At 38.9% G+C, this 20,955-nt stretch overlaps 1 protein-coding gene across 2 annotated transcripts in view; it reads right to left on the bottom strand.

Moving 5' to 3' along the window:
* The window catches only part of LOC136864231 (protein SCAI), a 286,500-nt gene that overhangs the window by 16,440 nt on the left and 249,105 nt on the right, over positions 1 to 20,955 (bottom strand). For both annotated transcript variants that reach the window (XM_067140962.2, XM_067140961.2), the window contains 2 exons: positions 11,402 to 11,572; positions 7,613 to 7,713 (listed from right to left, as the gene is read on the bottom strand). In XM_067140962.2, the coding sequence (XP_066997063.1) occupies positions 7,613 to 7,713; positions 11,402 to 11,572 (272 nt within the window). The remainder of the gene's footprint in view (positions 1 to 7,612; positions 7,714 to 11,401; positions 11,573 to 20,955) is intronic.

Genomic DNA, 20,955 nt, shown 5'->3' on the forward strand with positions numbered 1-20,955 from the left:
TGTCTGCTAGGATGGAAGGAGCGGAGGGGGAAGGGGAGGTACAAGGCTGGTTTGAGGAAGGGAGGGGTGTTGAGTTGGAGAGATGGAGGTGGGTTTGTTTGGCAAATATAAAGAATGAATGTTTCAAGAGGATGTTAGTTTACTCGCTGACTTCTAAAGCTCGAATGGTGTGGCCTTCTTAAAGTGATGGTCTCGGTCGCGTGATCGAGTTTATTGTTGGTTGGCTGTGTTTGTTAGGTTGGAAGGAGCGGAGGGGGAAGGGAGGTGCAGGGCTGGTTTGAGGAAGGGAGGGGATGTTGAGTTGGAGAGATGGAGGTGGGTTTGTTTGGCAAATATAAGGAATGAATGTTTCAAGAGGATGTTAGTTTACTCGTTGACTTCTAAAACTCGAATGGTGTGGCCTTCTTAAAGTGACGGTCTCGGTCGCGTGATCGAGTCTATTGTTGGTTGGCTGTGTTTGCTAGGTTGGAAGGAGCGGAGGGGGAGGGTTGGTGTGAGGAGGGGGGGAGAGAGGTGGTGAGTCGTGGGTAACAGATAGTTTAGGTATAACTTAGAACCTAAAAGTTACATTTTAAAGATTTAGAAAGGCCAGTAATACAGATATCAACTGTTGGTAGATAAGCATGTTAAATACAACAGACTCAAAGGTTTTGGTTTACTGTCTTGGAAAGAAATCAGGAAAATTCTAAAGAGAAGAAAGAATTCCAATAATTTTTATCAAGGGATTCAACAGATTTTACATGACATGGAGAAACATTGTGACAACTGAAGACTGATGAGCTTTCTAATAAATTTGGGGTGAAACAAGGAGATATTAACAAGCCCACTGATATTTAGATTGATGCTTTCACAGTCCATATTAAAAGACACGATTATCTTTTAGGATTTTTCCGTGTGAAATAAACAAAGAGTAGAAATTATTTATGTTTTGCAGAGACATCGTTCTGAGTCTTCAAAAAAGAAACAAGTCTGTCCACAACTAGGACTAGTTTAACAATGATGGTTGGAAATTGAAATCACTTGACCACTGGTACATTTCAAATGATACTTTTGTTTGTTACAAGATGGCTAAGTAACAAGTAATAACACCATCTTGCTCTAAGGAAGATTCTTTACGTTTGTATGTCTGCTAGTTATGGAATAGACTTATCAAAGACCATGCGGAAAGAGAAACAGCAGAGGGAAACATATCAAGTAAAAAAAAAAGTGGGCATCTGGGAGAGGGGGAGATTGAAATATTACAGTTTTCTTTTTTCAATCTGCTTTATGTCGCACCAGCATGACAGGAAAGGTCCAGGAGTGGGAAGTAAGTGACTGTGCCCTTAATTAAGGTACAACCCCGGCATTGCCTGGTGTGAAAATGGGAAACCACAAATAAGCATTTTCAGGGCTGCCGACATTTTGAACCCACTATCTCCCAAATGCAAGCTCAGAGTTGCACAGGTAGACTTTTTCCTTATCCTTCACCGTTGCCGCTTCATTTCGTTTTTTTTTTCTTTCCAAATTCGTACTCTCCTCATTACTAAATGATTCATCAATGTGTCATATTCATTATCTGTCTGCATCCATTACCGAATTAATTCTCTCATCGTTTTACTCTTATCTCTTAACTTATTGTACTATTCTGATCTCCCTCCCCCTCCCCCTGATTCCCACTCTCTCTTTTCTTCATCTCTAGTTTACATTCGTGTCTTCACCATTTTACAATGCTCTTTGTTTTATTATATTTTCTATTATATCCCTCTTCCTCCCTCACTGTCTTTGATTAGTCTGAGGACCTTTTTGGTCTGTTCTGCAACTCAGATGTATGAACATGAAATATCTTTCTTACCGTCCAACTCCTTGGCTGAATGGTCAGCATACTGGCCTTCGGTTCAGAGGGTCCTGGGTTCGATTCCCGGCAGGGTCGGGAATTTTAACCATCATTGGTTAATTTCTCTGGCACGGGAGCTGGGTGTATGTGCTGTCTTCATCATCATTTCATCCTCATCATGATGCGCAGGTTGCCTACGGGTGTCAAATCACAAGACCTGCACTTGGCGAGCCGAACATGTCCTTGGACACTCCCGACACTAAAAGCCATACGCCATTTCATTTCATCTTTCTTACAGCTAAGATGGCAGTGTTATTTCCTACTCAGCCATTTGGTGATGAACGAGAGTATTATTTAAATATACCAACCGTCAAGTGACTTCAAGTTCCAACTGTCATTGTAAGAGAAGTCTTAGTCATGGACAAGCATGCTTCTCTTCTGAAGACATGGAGCAAAGTCTCTGTAAAACATAAATCGTTTCTACTCTTTGCTTTTTAGACATGGCAAAATCCCAAACGAATATCACGCCTAAACCCACTAATGTTTATGTTGGACTTGAATAATAATAATAATAATAATAATAATAATAATAATAATAATAATAATAATAATAATAATAATAATAATAATAATAATAATAATAAGAAGAAGAAGAAGAACCATCAGGAAATGAAGACATTCATAATAAGCAACAGGAAATTAAAGAGAGAATGATACTAGCACACGCTGACAAGCTAGCATTGCCAGCACACATGCACACAAGAAAAATTTCAGTATAGTTTTGTTTCAACCTCCGAATTCATTACTATTACTAAGAGGAAAATGAAGGCCAGTTTAACGAACAGGAACACAAAACTAATTTCTTGAAAATATGAGAAATTTTATAGGAGCTACAGAGCATCTCTCTGAACAGGTCTGGGTATTCACTTATCTCAGAATAAGTGTATATAAAAATAGGAAAATGATCCAGGAATTAAACATACACATATATACAAAGCAGGTAGAAGGTTCCATGCTATCAACGCAAAATTTTAAAGCAAGATATATGTGACACAAAAGACAAAAATGACTGTATGAAACCATCGAGACTCCTATTCTGATGTACCGCAATGAATCATGGTATTTAAATCCAAGTAAAGGAGTCTGTTGCAGATTGTGGAAATAAGATTCCTTAGAAAGGCGGCAGAGAAAACTAGAAGTGACAAAGTGTGCAACATCACAAGCATCCTCAAACTCAGAAACACATAACTATCATGTAATCAGTGGACACATTTCCACATGGAAGACCCGAGATATCTGAAACGTTCTCAAGGTGTGCTGTGAAGAGAAGAAACCCAATGAAAGGAGGAAAAGAATGTAACTTTTTTGTTAGGAGTCTACTAGCTTCCATCACAAATCGATCAATATATGACTGACATCTCTCCCAGTGATGAACTGGAACAATGAGAATATTAGAGATGAAGCAGAAAGCTGTCAAAAGAATGAAAAATAAGTTTGAACAGGCTCCCTTTGTACTGTTGATCTGAAATTAAGAAAAACAAAAAAACATTATTTTCAAACCATGCTGCAGGAGAGAATTTTCTGGTCTATTGCTGTGATGAAGAAGAAAGATTGAGCTGCCTGGAAAGACTTTTGCAAAACCACCATGCCATGTGGTAAAGCAGAAAGGGCTCAGAGTTATGTAAGAGTATACTGCCTGGGATTCACAACAGTCACTTTGGTGAGAAGACAGCGACTATGCCAGAGGGCAATGAATACTGCGCTTTTCAACTTTTTTTCTTTTCACAATTGTTTTTTCATGTCAACTGTTCTGCATCTAAAAAACTTCAAGAATCTGACATTCAAGATTTTATAAACCTTACTATATATTTCTATTGTCAAGTATATTACACTGTATTATACGATTTCACGCCTAGCAACGTTTACGAACATGATCTTGGAGCTATTTAATTTTTCATAGAGTTTCATAAACATTTAAAAACCCAGTGTCATCAACACATATGTTTTATTGCTCTCCAAGAACTTACGCCTGGCTTCATTTATATGATTGAACCTAGACTTCTTCAAGATTTTAAGAACTTACAACACGCAGTGCTACTGCCAAAAGTGTCATAATACTTCATGAACTACAACTAGTGGAAAGTTTATACATCACCTATTATTTTCATATGCATTGTTTTTTTATATTTTTTATATTTTAAGTGATTGGCTGATGATGACCTAGAACAGTGGTCGAAACCAGTACCGCTTCTAATGAACTAGTAATGTAAAATTAAATTTCTAATTCTACATGTATTGAAAAAGGTTGAACCATTACATAACTTCTTTCATTTTAATAATAATAATAATAATAATAATAATAATAATAATAATAATAATAATAATAGGTCTAATCACCACAGACACCACTTCAGCTGCTGTCCTCTTCATACGGCCCTGTCAGTGACCCCGATCTTATGCTGTCCACAGACAATTGAATGTTCAACTTGCTTTTCAAAGTTTCTAACACCACAGCATAGGTATCCTTGCTTGGGGCGGGTCTCACTTACGCCATGAAGGAAGAGGCAGTTCCTTCTGCTGTATTGTTCTGTCTCGTCAAGTTGATTATACTCCAGATCTAGACGTTTTTGTAGGTGGCCTACTTCCTACATCATGTTACTTAATTCCACAGATATAATTTCACGGAATGCCTCAAAGTTTGATGCAAGGCCGGTTAGAGTGCTGCTGGGGTTGGCAGCTTCTTGCCGCACAAGCAGCCATGGCTTGCTCCATGCAAACTTGAAAATCAGACATCTGTTATTCAAACTTCATCAGACGTTCATTCACAACCTTCAGCGTTATAGTACTTCACTATTGTTCAATCTGACAATTAAAATGTTTCACTAGCACTCCCATGAATTATAAGATGATAGTTTACTTGCTGACATGGGAGGTGAATTGCGGAGCTGATGGGAATTTTTAAAATGCTTGTGCCAAAAGCACAGGTTGCTTCAAATAGCAACACCTCTAAGGGTCAAATCCAAAAGCATGGGGCATCCCAACTTTTGGGAGTAAGAAATTTATGCTGGCTAGAGGTGGCAAAAAATATTCTTAAACCAGCAGAGGTGGCAATTTCATCCATCAGGACTTGAAATATATCTCACACCTTGTCTAAGGATGAAAAGAAGACAGAGACAAAGGAAATTTGCCCAGAATGCTTCCTTATCTTTCCTGTCAATGGGGATACAGCTACACTTTTCTCTGGAGGATGTGCATTTGCACAAGTTCAAAAGCCAATGCGCTCTCCTGGTCGGAGATATAGAAATGCACTTTTGATGATGATGATGTTTGTTGTTTAAAGGGGCCTAAAATCGAAATCATCGGCCCCTAATGGAACAAAATGAGACGAAATGAAGTGACAACTTAAAAGTCCAAAATCCTCCACTGACCAGAATTCAAAGTGTGAAGACGGAGAATGAATGGATGGAGGGATATGAATTTAAAACAATCGGTGGATCCGACCCACAGTGTCTCACATGCACAGAAGCTGGCACAAAACAATAGTATTACTGACCAAGGAACTGCTTCTATAGCACGATGCTGAATCGATTATGCTTATAGTCGAAGTGGGTCCATAATCCAGATCATCGGCCCCTCATAATGGTATTTATCACTAGGAAAGCAGAACCATGCTATGAGTAAATTTGTGGTACTAATCGAAAGTAGCGGAGACTCGCAGTATTCCACACATTATGGTACTATTCACAGGCAACGCAAACCTATGGCGTTCCTCACGTAAGTCTACTAACCACAGGGACTCGTACTATCCTGTGCAATTCATCACATAGTGGGAACTGAGCATAGGTAAGGCAGAACCACGGTGTCGCTAATCCCATGGTGTCGCTCACATAGGGGTACGAATCACAGGTACTGTAGGACCCACCTCCTGATTCACACGCTGTCGCTACTAATCACAAACCTATTGCGTACCTAACATAGTGGCAGTACGCGCAAGTAAATGCGACCCATGGTGTTCCCTGCGTGATGGTACTAATTACAAGTAGTCTCATGGTTCTAATTGGATCATCGCTTGGTCGCCCCTTATGACAGGCAGGGGATACCGTGGGTGAATTCTTCGTCTGCGTCCCCCACCCACATGGGGGAGGGGGGGCTGTGTTTGGTCCACGAGAGGTATTTTATTTCCCTCAAGTCCGCCGGCAAGCCGGTTAGGACCCCCCTATCCGCCACCTGGGACGCGCCACGTGGGAGTATCACCTCTCCCCCTGCTACACCAGTGTAGTAGGTTCGTGGGAAATGCACTTTTAGAGCTCTTCTGGGACCCTGCCTATCTCTGGAACATTGTCTGATGATGAGGGAATAGAGGTAATGGGGTTACCTCCATCTTCAGATGGAGTATGTGAATAGGTAGTCTGCCACTGCTGGATTTACACAGCTCGACAAAAACCCACACGGTAGCTCTGTTGCAGTGAAACATGAATGGTTATAAAAGGAATCATATTGAGCTGTGGCGGGTAAGGTGTCTGAAAGAGAGAAACTGTAAACCAAGTTATCTGAAGGTCCTGAGAAATTTATGCTTGAAAGGAGAAAGATGATCCCAAACAGTCAGTCAGTGGCTTAGGTATTCTTATACATTTGGACATATCTAAGGAAATACTGTAGTTTCCTTATCAATCAACCTCAAAAAATGTTGCAGTACATGTGGAATTGTTTGTAATAAAGTATCTCTCCTACATACCAGCCTCTTGATATGCAACATTCTTGACCTTACAGATCTGCTTCCTCTTCTTGGCCTACACTAGGGTTCACTTCAATGCCCATCATTAAGCATAAGTTCACGTACCCGAGGAAAGAAGGTGGAAAAACTGATGGGGTAGCTTTATTTCTGTAAGTTATACTGAATACAGATTGACCAACTTGTCTTAATATCGTCCAGAGAGCATTAAGTCTGCAGCCGTGCTCTCATTTGTCTTGTTTCAGTGGAATCTCCATGGGGACCTCTGTGATCGTGACCATTTTCCTATTATTCCTACTTAGTTAAATAAGATGTCAGTGAAACTTGTCCTTATATTCCAAAATGTGTTGGACTATAGTTTGGATTACAAGCCCTCTTCGATAACTCTGGTATGAGACCTATGAAGGAAGATATGGAATATATCACTAAAATAATCCTTTTTCTGCTGAGCAAGTAGGTTGGTCTTTCTTTCAGAGGGACACAATGATGCAGAGTAGTTCCTTGGTAGAACAATGAGATGGCAATTACTACAAAAGGTTCCCTTACCATAGAAAGTCTAGTGAGAACATTTGGTTATGATTTAAAAAAAAATACTCTAAGCTAACCTGCAAGTTGTTCTTCAACAGAATAAGGAAGCTCAATTGAAGATTAAGTCATCCATGTCAGCACACACACCCTAATCTTGGGTACAGACTGAAACAAAATATTATATTCTAGGAAGAAGGAATTAGGGATTGGAATAATTTAACAAAATAAATGTTTAATACATTTCTAAGTTCTTTGAAATCAATGAAGACAAAACTAGGTAAACAACTCGTAGGGAATCTGCCACTTCAGTGACAGTTCTAAATGCAGATCAATTATGAGTTGATTTGATATATTTCATAATGAAGCTACCTCTATTATTGTAAAAAGCTGAAGGGATGACATGCAGAATAGTGCAACAACTAATGAGAAGAGAACATCTTACTTCAAGGCCTTATAAAGTCAAGTGTTCAACTGAACAGGTATGCATATGAACTCCTCTGACTAAAGTTACAGATATTGAATATCTACTGATAATTTACCTTAAATGATCGATGAAGATGAAGAACAACATCACAGAACACATAACGTAAAAGTAGTAGACGCAGAAAGTCGTCCCCAAAGAACTGGAGATATGAAGAATCTAGAATGAAAGAAAGAAGTAAAGAAAGGTACTATGAATTTACAGTTTGTCAATGAAAATTGTGCGCACGCACGCATGCACACGCATGCACGCACACACACACACACACACACATTCTCTCTCTCTCTCTCTCTCTCTCTCTCTCTCCATTATGGACTCGCATGTCTTTCACCATTCAATCTGCAAGCCTCAGTGAATTAAGTAAACATGTCCACAATCCTAGTTTCCATACCTCCCAACTTGAAGTCATTAGAAAACTAGTCTAACCACTGTTGCTTTAGTCTCCCTCTACTTCTCTTACCTTCTATAGCAGTGTCCTTCATTCTCCTAGGTAACACATGACCCCACCAACAAAGCTGGTTTGTGTGTACAACTTCATCCATTGAATTCATTCCTTAATATCCTCTTTCCCATCTGTTTGTACCAGCAATTATTCTTGCTACTTTCATGTCTATTACTCCGAACTTATGAGTAAGATATCCTGAGTCCACCCAGCTTTCACTACAACAATTAGCTTCACGCTGCACCGACACAGATAGGTCTTATGGCGACGATGGGATAGGGAAGGACTAGGAATAGGAAGGAATTGGTCGTGGCCTTAATTGAGGTACAGCTTTCACTCTCACACAGCAAAGTTGGTCTCAAAACAGACCAGTGTAATCTGACTGCCATTAAGGCCAAACTGTTGGCAGTGGCCAAAAGGGTAATTACATTTTCACCTAACTGAATCCTTCCCTGCCAATTTATACCATTCATCAGATGACCCATGCAAACTATGACAATAGTGGTGAATGATGACAGTCTTGTGCAACTCCTTTAAGTACCACGAATCAATTTTCACTGCAGCCCAATAGTCACAACATAAATACTTTTGATTACTTTGAATAATCTATCCATAATACCTTAGCATGGCTAACATCTTTTCCCTCGGTACTCTGTCATTCGCCTTCTCTTCTCTAGATCTATGAAACAAATGTAACAGTCTATTCCCCTTGCAGCATTTTGCAACAGTCTATTCCCCTTGCAGCATTTTGCAGTTACCTGGTGCATACTGAAAATCTGGTTGACAGCCCCTCTATGGTCTGCAACCACACTGGTTTTCAGCCAACTTACTCTCAACCATTGATCATACCCTCCTTTCCAAAATGCCAGTGAACATCTTGCCTGGTATACCAATCAACAAAATAAGTTGTTGCAATCCTTCCTGTTCCCTTGCTTATAAATAGTTTTCATCCAGTCAGAAGATAACTTAACCCCTCAGTGTGCTGAATTTAAATGCCTTGTCAACTGTGTTGCGGGAGGAGTTCTAAGCCCATTACCTGTACGTAAATTTTCTCAGATTCATGCAGGACTTTGTTTAAAGCAGCATTACTTCAGTGTTATTTTGTAGATCTGAATAGTACTTGACATACCTGTATATGTTAAAAAAAATTATTTTGGAAAATATGACGTAATCTTACCTTAATGACTGAGTTTAGTGCGGAACGTCTTGAGAAATGTATTAGCAGCGACATGCACATTACCATTTTGTGCACTCATACCCGATTCCAAACCAAGGACTCTGCATACAGAGATGTCATCCACATCACTCAAATCTCCATCTGAATCTAACAAACTTTTGCAGGAATCACTCAACTTTACTCCTAAAATATCCTCCATTTCCCCACTTGCTTGTAAAAGCCACCTCCAATCATTACTGAGCAAATGCAAGACAGCAGATGATAATGAAATAGATCGGGGGAAAAAATGTCTAAAGAGCGCCCTAAGTAGACAGTCTGGTTCATCCCCGAGAGGAAAAGAGGATATAATGCCAGAAATATGCTAATGACTTGCTAGACAGCAGACAAATATTCCTTGGAATAACATTCTAATTTCAGTGAACAGAACACTATAGAAATAGGGTCCAAGATATTCGAATGCTCACACTTTCCACTTTAAGAAGAATTGAGTTAAAATGCAAACAGCTTTGATTGTAACCACTAGGTCAGCAATGTACATACGTGTACTAGGCGAGCAGAGCTAGTCACTCCACTGTGTATGCTGCTCACTGCATGACTAGCACTAGTTGGCACTTCATGCTGACAAGTTAAATAACATTCCATGGTAATACCATTACTCTATGCAGCCACTTCATCTGTGCCTTCCCATTATATTTCAGTATTTCAGACCTAATTTCATCCATTCCTGCTGCTTTATGACTACAGAGTTTAGTTATCATCCTTTCCATTTACCCGAGTGTAATTTGAATGCCATTAATGCTCTCCTTGCATGAACTCAGTTCGGGAATTTAACAAAGATTTATTTTATGCTGAGAAAGTTTTCAGAATATTCGTTCCACCTGTCCAGTGATTCCGTGGGATGTGCTATGAGTATACCTGACTTACCCAAAACACTATTTCCTTTTGCCCCATTCTTTCTAAGATTTTTTTATTTCTGTCCAGAAAGCATTTCCAGGTTATTACCAAAATAATAATAATATTCTTCTTCTTCTTCAATGAAGTGTTTCGCTCTGTTTCTTTCATTTATGTATAATTCCCTATCTGCATCAGTTCTTTTTAAGTTTACAAGCTACCCTAACTTCTTCATTCCACCAGGATATTTGCTTTTCTCCATCTTTACACAGAGTTGTTCTGGGCATTCCCTTACTTTTTTCTATTACAACATCCTCGTATGCCACCCATTCTCCCTTTATATCCTGAATCTGCTCGCTGTCTATTCCTTAGAATTAATCATAACAATCTACTTCTGTCCAATATACTCGTCCAGGAGAAAAACTCTATACTTAAGTTATTCAATTACAGACAGATTTCACTTTTTCTATCCTATGCCTATAGTTCACTGCAGAGCAGTGATTGGTCTCTATGATCAAAAAACTGCCAGAGTACCTGCACTTTCTAATATATTTCCTGAATTCTAAGTCTGTTATGATATAGTCTATTATGGAGCTGGTGCCCCAACCCTCCTATGTGTAAGGGTGAATAGCCTATTGCTTGAAGAATGTATTCACGTCTGCTAGTCCCCTACCAGCAGAGAAGTCCCATTCCTATTAGCTTCAACATCTTCCCCACATTTACCCATCACCTTCTCATATCCTTTAGTTCTATTTCCAATTCTTTCATTGAAATCACCCATTAGCTTATCCTTGCTATTGACCCTGATGACTACGTCACTCAGTGGTTTATAAGTCTTGTCAATTTCATCATCATCATCATCATCATCATCATCATCTGCACCCTCACGTTGTGAATACACGGAAACAATTTTCATCCTAATTCCTCTAACTGCTAAATCTAGTCACATAATTCATTTGTACAATAGTATTTCTAATGAACAGTCCTATCCCACACTCTGCCCTTCCCTTTTTAGCACCTGTTAAGAATACTTTATAATCTCTTATCTCTTCCTCATTATCCCCTTAACTAAATATCATTAACTTCTAACATATCCAGATTCATCCTCTATGCTGACTCAGCCAGTTCCTCTTTCTTTCTTTCTTTCTTTCTTTCTTTTCTTCCTTCCATCTATCATCAGCCCCATTAATATTGATAGCTCCCCATCTAATTCAATTTCGTTCACCAGGTTGTTTCCAAGGAGTCCCTTGGCTGCAAAATGGAAGTAGGACTCTTTACTCCCGTAGGTACAAGGGTTGCTTATGAACTATCAATCAAGTAAGTAAAAGTAAAATTACCTATTCGACATCGTGTGAAGAGTCTACTTGCTTCAGTTACAAATCGATCAATATATGACTGACATCTCTCCCAGTGATGAATTGGTATGTTAAGAATATTACAGATGAAGCAGAAAGCTGTCAAAGGACTATGAAGAAAAAGTGTGAACAGGCTGCCATTGTGCTGTTGATCTGAAATTTAAAAAGAAAAGGATATACACAATTTATTTTAGGGGAACACCTCTAAAGGAATAATTACAGAGAAAAACCCACATTAACAGAGGAATGTTCATGGAAAAGCTACTTTTCTTTTCAATTAATCTGAAAGCAATTTGATGTAACAATGTCCACAAAATAATGTTGAACTACGATGAACAGTATCAAATAGAACTTTAAATACAAGCACTTCAAAATAGAGATGAGGCCAATGAGTTTGATTTTATATAGCAGAGTCAGAAAACAAGGAGTTATGCCAGACCATGGTTTTACATAGTCTATGTAATGGTAAAGAAATTGTAATCTGTCCAAAAGGTTAAAAATTTGAATCCTGGATGATGCAAAACATTTTGACTTCTTGTACTTGAAAGATGAAATATCAGTACTCTCCTCCTTTTGTGGCTTTGTTATCAATGTATCTTAGTGGAATGCAGTTGCACTTTGTTGTTGAGAGCCGTTTGTTGTTCAACATAACAAATCGTAAAGTAGTTTTCTCCTCATCTGTTCGATCAAGCTGTTCTTGGGCCCTCCTCTTTTTCATACCCTGGGCAGCTGAAGGTCAAGAGCTCTTTCAGCCACATAGGTTTCTTCAGATCGTTCACCTTCTCAAACCATGTCACCCGCTCATGCTGAACCTCCTCCACAACTGTCTCTTTCACATCACGTGTAAAATGCTTCTGATGTGATTTCAGATGGACTCCTCCTCTGAAACTCCAATCAACATTCTCAGCATCTTCATCTCCATGGCACCGAGCTCGATAGCTGCAGTCGCTTAAGTGAGGCCAGTATCCAGTAATCGGGAGATAGTGGGTTCGAGCCCCACTGTCGGCAGCCCTGAAGATGGTTTTCCGTGGTTTCCCATTTTCACACCAGGCAAATGCCGGGGCTGTACCTTAATTAAGGCCACGGCCGCTTCCTTCCAATTCCTAGGCCTTTCCTATCCCATAGTCGCCATAAGACCTATCTGTGTCGGTGCGACGTAAAGCAAATAGCATCTCCATGGCATTTAGATGACACTTGTGTTCACAGAATGTTCAGTATTTCAAAGCATATGTCAGTGCAGGCCTGACTAATGACATGTAGAGCTTTCCTTCAAGCTACAGTGGCATCCTCTTATCACAGAACACAGGAAAATGTTCTTTCCACTTCAGCCATTCTACACTTATCCTGTGATTTATATCCTCATCACATTCACCCAGTTTTTCCACCAATGAGCAAAAAAACTGCTGCATTTTGGGAGTGGTTGGAATTATCGCATTACAGCCACGGGATCTTTGAAAGCGCAGTGAAGACGTTCGGACCTTTGAGCGACTCTCTTTCAGTCCATTGTCTTCTAGCACTTTCGCAATTTCTCGAATACCTCCCGAACATGGCAATGTACATGATCAATGCCACATCATCAGCAAACAGTAATGTTTCAAGAAGTGCACCTGTGATTTCCGATGTTTCATGACGATGAAAACTAGAGGGCTGAGAACACCACCCTGGGGAACACCAACTTCGACAGGAAAAGGTTTTGATATGCCTGCAGCACACCTCACAAGGGTATTTGCATCCTTGTACATATCCTGGATCAATTTCACTTAAGTTTCCGGAATGTTATGAGCTCATAATGCTGCCCAAATCAGATCTCCCAGTACTCTAATGGAATGCCTTCTCAAGATCAATGAAAACTACGTGCAGGTCTTTTTTTAGATCTTTGCGTTTTTCCACCAGAATCCTTATGGCCCGAATTGCATCTATGGTAGACTTTACCCAAAACAAATACACACTGTATTTAGCGTGTATCTTCACCAGTACAAATATTCTCACATGATCTGGATCACTTTGTTCCCAAATCTTCAGAGTATGTGGCGTGAGTTTAATTCCTTTGCAGTTTCTACAATTTCTTGAATTACCTCTGTTCTTATAAAATGGCAATTAGAAACTTTCCCAGAACATGATCAGCACTGGCTCACTGTTCTTGATCTTGTTAAACAAAATTTGCAAAAGCTGCATTCCAGTGTCGCACATCCCTTCCACAGTTCTGCTGGAATCTCATCAGGGCCTAATGCTTTTCTGTCCTTCATTTAGCACTCCACTTTCTGGGCTTCTTCAAAGCCGATATCACCGATGTTATCCGAGTTAACTGGGGCAACAACAGGTGTTGTGTTCCATAGGAAATTGTCACTTAGCAGTTTCTGAAAGTAGTTTCCCCAGCCCTCTTTGATAAGAAGTCTTCCGTGAGCATCAGTGATAAACTTTTGCTCCAGACTGTCTTTCATGTTGTTGAGTCTTTCAGCTGCGATCTTGTACAGCCACTTCTGTCCCTGTGGAGTTTCCAAATCATCATACAGAGACTCGCATGCAGTCGGCTTCGTTTGAGCCACTGCTTTTGCTGCTGCCTCCTTCTTCAGGTGATATTTATTTTTCAGCCATTTACTTGTGCCAATAACTTCACAGAAATAGAGCAGAACTCTCCAGTCTATAGAAAATGTAATATTTTCCCTTGTAGAATATTGCGGTTATTTCTGAAAACCTGGTCAGGACAATTAAATATACATTCAATAATAAGCCACTTTACAGTTATGAGCATTGTGGCCATCTCCATAGCTGAATGGTCAGCATCGAGGTCTTCACTTCTGCAGGTTCTGGGTTTCATTCCCGGCTGGGTTAGGGATTTTAACTGCATCTGGTTAATTCCTCTGACTTGGGGACAGGGTGTCTGTGTTTGTTCCAGTACACTCCTCTTCATATACACACAACAGACCACACTACCAACCACCATAGAAACACGCAGTAGTAAATTCATCCTTCTACATAGGGTTGGTGTCAGGAAGGGCATTCTGCTGTAGAACATGGCCAAATCCATATGAGCAACAGAGTTTGCACCCGCAACCCCACGAGAAGTACGAAGAAGCAAACTACAATGACCTAATGAGTACTGTGAGATAACAGTAGAACCGACTTCAGTGAATGACTCCTTATTTTAAAACTTTCTTGCATTGATGCATGTATTGGTGCTAATGGAGGGCATTTTGAACATTTCATGTAAGAAGTAGTTTCATGTGCTATGCTGGTATATTCTGCTGCTGTGCTTTTCCCATGATTAATGTACAATGAAAAGTTGTAGAAAATGAGTTCTAACATAGAAATGAAGTGTTTCTGGACCCACGCCCATATAACAATTTCTTCTATGTGTGAGGAATGTGTCCTGAAAATTTGAACGTACCTTACTGTTACAACTGTAGACATTTCTCTCTGATGTTTCTTGTTTCCTACAGTCGTCTTTTAGCAGATGTGCCATTTACATATGCATTGATTTTCATTATTTTTTTTCACTTATGGCTCTGCTCTTGTATACTTTCATCAATCAAATTATCTCTCTCATTTCCCTTTTTGTTAACATTTGTGTCCTTATTGCCATTTCATTTATTTTACAAAATTCTACTTGTGTTCTCTTGCTATTACATTCTGCCTTTAATGTCCATCTTTCTATGTCTTTCGCTCTTTGGACAACCTTCTTACACAATCTTCTGTCATCCTTCGATAAATTTCTTTCCCAGTAGTATCCCATTCTTATGTCATCTAGTAGCTTCTTCACCCCATTCACCCAGTAGCTCTCATTTTGCCATTTCATTTGGAGCTGAAAAAATGAAATGAAATGGTGTATGGCTTTTAGTGCCGGGGGTGTCCGAGGACATGTTCGGCTCGCCAGGTGCAGGTCTTTTGATTTGACTCCTGTAGGCGACCTGCGCGTTGTGACGAGGATGTAATGACTGAAAATGACACATACACCCAGCCCCCGCGCCTGGGAAATTAACCAATGATGGTTAAAATTCCCGACCCTGCTGGGAATCAAACCCGGGACCCCTGTGACCAAAGGCCAGCATGCTGACCATTTAGCTATGGAGCCGGACATTTGGAGCCGATATGCTATGCCTAGAGTTTCACCTCCTGCCCCCATTATTAGTATCAACCAATACTTTCTGCATTTACCTGATAAGCCGACCTTTCTTTACTTCTTTCAAAAAAGATGCTCCTAGCCTTAGATTCCATATTGCTAATGCAGATCGTAGAGTAGACACCCTTTTGTGATGCAACAGGAGAGAGTTCCGTAAACAACACCAGTAAGTTTACACTATTATGCAGATTAACACGCAGTTTTATCAACAGTTGTTATCCCGAACAACTTGTTAGTTAATATCATTTTAAAAATTTAACGTGTTAAGATTCTCAAGTTTCTTCAAACTTTTCCTGAGGAATGTTCTGAACTCCTGCGAGAATTACGAACAGTTCAAATCTAGCAGCCAGTGGCAGAGCCGAATGGTTTTTGAGCTCACTTTGATGCAATTTTGATTAATGGAGTTATATGGTGGCTGTAGTTATTTCACTGTCAAATAATATGAATGGTAGTAGATTGTTCAGCATTTTTTATTTATTTATTTAAGTCTTTATTTGTGGCGAAGTTAGGGCTTTTGGTATTTTCTTACACTCAACGCATTATGCAGCTTGATACTGAATACATTATACATGTTCAAAATATACTGTACCGGTATATAATATAATAACATAACTTACTATAGACTACAGCTAAACGATCTACATTCTAAGTCTAAAATGAGCAAAGTAAGTTTAATATTAACTACGCTATGTGAAATTCATATAATATAACAGTAATTAATGAAAACATTTGGTAACTATTTACTCAAGACATTCACACATAACTACCATAATATAACCTATGTATTCAAGAGGAAATCTTTAGACTGTTGTTTGAAGGTAATTAATGAGGAACAATGGGGTGGAGGTATTGCAATTATTGACCCAGATCACATGTCATGGTCATGAAAGGAAGAAAGAAAATGGAAATTACTGGGGAGAGATATTCAAGAATATTTTCAGTCAAGAGTCGATAGATAAGGGTTGATTACATGACAATTTCTCTGCTGCTCTACTTTTAACCAAGAAAGTTGTGTATAAAAAGGGGATACATGTGAGGCAAAGTTCAATGAAAAAATAAATCTAATGCATGAGTTTAAAGCTCTCTGCAGTTTATTATTTTGTTCACTGGTAGTATCCAGCAACACATCACAATAGTTACAAACTGGATGTATCAATGTTTGAACCAGTCCTTTTAAGTCGAGAGGTAATATGGACTGGTGAATCGTAAGGGGATGAAGTGATGAATGAACTTTCCTGCATACATTAGTGACATGCTCATTCCAGTTTAAAGTTTCATTTATAGTGACTCCGAAGCTTTTTACGGATTTGAGAATGGGATAGCAACGCTATTTAGTTGAATGCCTGGAAGTTATAGACTGTGTAAATGGACAAGCAGTTTTCTCTGCCCTAGTATATTTTGTGTTTTCGTTGCGTTGATGAAGAGTGAATTCTCAGCTGTGTAACAGCTGATCTGCTCGAAGTTTCGATTCATATTTTTAATAGCTGCATTTATGTCATTCACTTTTGTGAGGCAGTAAATTTTAAGGTCGTCGGAATAGAGATGGTAGTTGCAGTTGAAGAGATGTCATTCAAATATAAAACAAATAACAGGGGGCAAGTATAGAACCTTGTGGCACATCATTAACTTTGTACTTCCACTCCGTTCTCTTTTCATTCACGACAACACACTGTCGTCTGTTATGGAGGTACGAAGCGAACAAATTGAGAGCAGCGTGGCTAAGGTGGAAGGAATGCAATTTCGCTATTAATATGTCCGTACTGATAGTGTCAAAAGCACTGCTGAAGTCCACGAGAATAAGCTTGGTCACTATGTTCATCCATTGCTTTCCTTATGTCATCCGTAAATTTTAGAAGAGCAATAGATGTACTATGTCCTTTTTGAAATCCAGATTGCAAGCGATTAAATAATGAATGCTGCATGAAATACTGGATCAGTTGTTCATGCATGAGTTTTTCTAAGACTTTTGAAAGTGAAGAAAGTATACAGGCCGATAGATGGAGAACTTGCTAGAGATTATTTTGGTACTGGGAAAATTAAAGCATCCTTCCAAATAGTAGGGAAGTAGCCTTTCGAAAGACGTAAGTTACGTATGCGAGTTAGAATTGGCAATATTACATCTATCAATGTAACGACGAAGGATATCGGGATGTCGTCCACTCCGATTGCTTGTGATTTGATTAATGTTAGTTTTCACATTACATCAGATTCATTTACTTTACAAAATTTGAACAAAGGCCATTGTGGTAATGGAGTAGATTGAAGAGAACTTATTGTTGTTTGTACAATTTGAGGGTGGGTACTAACTATTTCTCTAGGAAAGTGGGCATTTAATTCATCTGGATTTATGTCATGCATATTGGAGTTTTTAGTTTGCCTCCCAATACCTATGGATTGGAGTTGTTGCCAGGTACTGTTTGCGTTCAAGTTACTGGCTAACTGTTGGAAGTACGCATATTTTTGTTTCTGATTATTTGTTTAACTCTATTTCTAAGCACACGTTTTTTTTTTTTCAATATCGACAGTTGATAAAGTCTGCTTGTAATATCTGTGTAGTGGATCACATTCAGGCATTGAGGACTTAATGGCATTTCATAACCATGGAGCAACTTTGCGAGTCACCCTAGCAGTATGTTTAGGTATGCGTTTGTTATACAATCTCAACATGTTAAACCTCTCTACTTTTTCGTCATTGTCAGTCAAGTGGAGTATTTCATCCTACGGGCAGAGAATAGCGTCTTGTATTAATTGTTAAGCATTTGACCTTTTCATGTCTCTATAGATTATCCACTCTGGCTATGTTTTGGGAACTTTCAAAGAATAAGCTAAATATACAAGATCGTGGCAGGATATACCAGGTACTGAAGTTTGTCCGTGTTTTAGTATTTTCTGAGGATTGTTTGATGAGTGAAAGAATGAGTGAGGATCCGTTAGCCGTATCCACATGGCAAGTAGGGTTAAGTGGCAATAATGACATATTACAAGAGGTAAATATGTTCTGTAAACAATTTGCGTCAATGGAGTCTATTAATACGTTTGTGTTAAAGTCACCAACAAATTTGGTAGTTTCCTGCTTTTGGTAGTTTGTAAAGAACTCCAATAAGTACATTATTTAGTCTAGTTAACAGATAGTTCAAACATATATTCAGTTAAAGTGTCAGTAGATAATGTCGAAGTTTGCATAATTTTCTGCATTAAATTGTTTTTGTAGTATAGAGCTACTCCTCCTCCACAGCACTTCGGTCTATTGTGAAAAACTGCATTAAACCCATCTAGATTTTACCACGTTTAGAAGGACCGAGTCCTTCATCCAATTCTCACTAATTGCTACAACTTTTATCATGATTCCTTCAAAAATAGCTTTCAGCTCAGTGTAATGGGCAATTATAGAATGAGCATTGACATGGGCACACAGTAGTGAGCAGGGAAAGGACGAGAATTCTCTCTCCAAGTGACTGTGGGCGGAGTGAAGAGGAGTCAGGGAAAGAGAAGGGTGGGAGGGCTCAGTATCAAAGTGAAGGTCATTTACCCTGCCCAGGGAGAAAGCTACATTACTACCTGCGTTAGCCATAATAAAAAATAAAACAGGGTTTCCTCTTTTATACATAAGCCACTTGAATAATTTAAACATTCACTCACACTACACTTATAAAAAACCACTGATAATTAAAATGTAAATCCATGAGTCATATACTCTACTAATCATCTAGCCCTGAAATAGCAGCGTTTAGTTCTGCTTTAGTGGTCACTGTAAATTTTAGTTTTTGCCTAGAACTATGATTCTTCCTTCCTGGGTCCAAACATTACGCACTCCGAACTGGTCTCGGGCTCGATTTAACAGACCTTTTCTTGTTGCAGTTAATGACTCCATAACCTATAGTTTGGTGCCTTTGAAGTGCTTCTTAGCGCGGCCAGACATGATTGCTAACATGAAACCGGACAAATTTTACTATAATTGGCCTGTTTCCCGAGGTCATGACTTCCGCAGCTGATCTGTGTAGAGGTCCCAATCTATGACAGCAATCTATGTCATCCATCGATAAGTCCACTTGCAGGTTAGATTTTACTGTCTATAACACTTTGGCATAGACATTCTCAGCTGGTTCTTCTTTCACCTCGTGGATGACCCACCTACTGTACTCTTCCACTTTGTTGGCCCAGGCTTCGTGCTGGTCAAGACGCTGTTGCACAACTAATAACTCCTCCTTTACACAAGAAATTTCCGCCAAGATGTACTGGCGGAAGTCCTTGAACTCAGAGCAGAGGGAAGTCAGATTTTCATTGGCGCAGTCGTTAGTGTTGGCAGCCCTGCTGGCACTGGCCGATGTCAACTGTTCCAAGCAAGCTTGGAACTCATCCATCTATTTAACAAACTTTCATCAGACATAGTACCAATTTATAATGTTTTTCCTGTTCACCTTTGTAGAAATAATACTTACTTACTCATTAGTGGCAGTATTTCTATTAGTTTTGTAAATTTGGATGATATTTCCATTCTTCTTTCACATGGGTAATGGTAGAGTTGTTACGTTCTGAGTGTATGAGTTATTGGATTCTATTAGAGTAGTTAGACTGTGTGTGTGTCTTCTAATATGACTCTGAATGTCCCAACCAACAGCTTAGTGTACTATTTAAAAATCCTTGTCCTCACCAATAAATGATAATCAATTTTGAGAGGATTTTCAAATGTTGAACTCTTGTAGGACAGATTTATGGCATATTTAATACGCTGAATTTCAGTGTAAATTTAATCTCACGTATTTCATAGGATTTCACGCGTGTTAGTATCATCTGATCTATTGTCGAACTCAGATTTACATGGAAATAATATCCTGCAATAATAATAATAATAATAATAATAATAATAATAATAATAATAATAATAATAATAATAATAATCAAAAAATTATAGCTCGGGTTAAACAAAAGGTTAAGGGTCATGAGTTTAAATGTTACTTGTTCTTATTGTGAAATGTAGACAAGTGCTCAATTAAGTAGAATATGGGCCTGGAATATGGCGGAATCCTGACGGATCAATTATTCAACTTATCTGGGAAGTATGTGTTTAATGAACCATGACTGCTGCAAATGTTGGAGTGCGTGTTGAATGAGATGTGTGTAAGATTTGAAGTAATAATTTATCACGACTCATGAACCACAGGTATGAGGTGTTAAGGTTTGACCTGTATTAAGTGCGTGTTTGTAGTCTACAATTCTTCTAAATATTAAACCGCTGATATTTTTATGACCAAAGTTGTGAGAACTTTATTATCTCTGAATAAGTGATCACCCATATTTTCTCACATTTCTGCGAGGGTCGTGAGTAGATATTTGACCGATACCGTCATCTTAAGATTCAATGAGCAGATTATAATAATAAAAATGTAATATTCAAATTCTAAAATACGCTTGTAAT

Source organism: Anabrus simplex, chromosome 2, assembly GCF_040414725.1.
Source record: "Anabrus simplex isolate iqAnaSimp1 chromosome 2, ASM4041472v1, whole genome shotgun sequence".
Taxonomy (NCBI): Eukaryota; Metazoa; Arthropoda; class Insecta; order Orthoptera; family Tettigoniidae; genus Anabrus; species Anabrus simplex.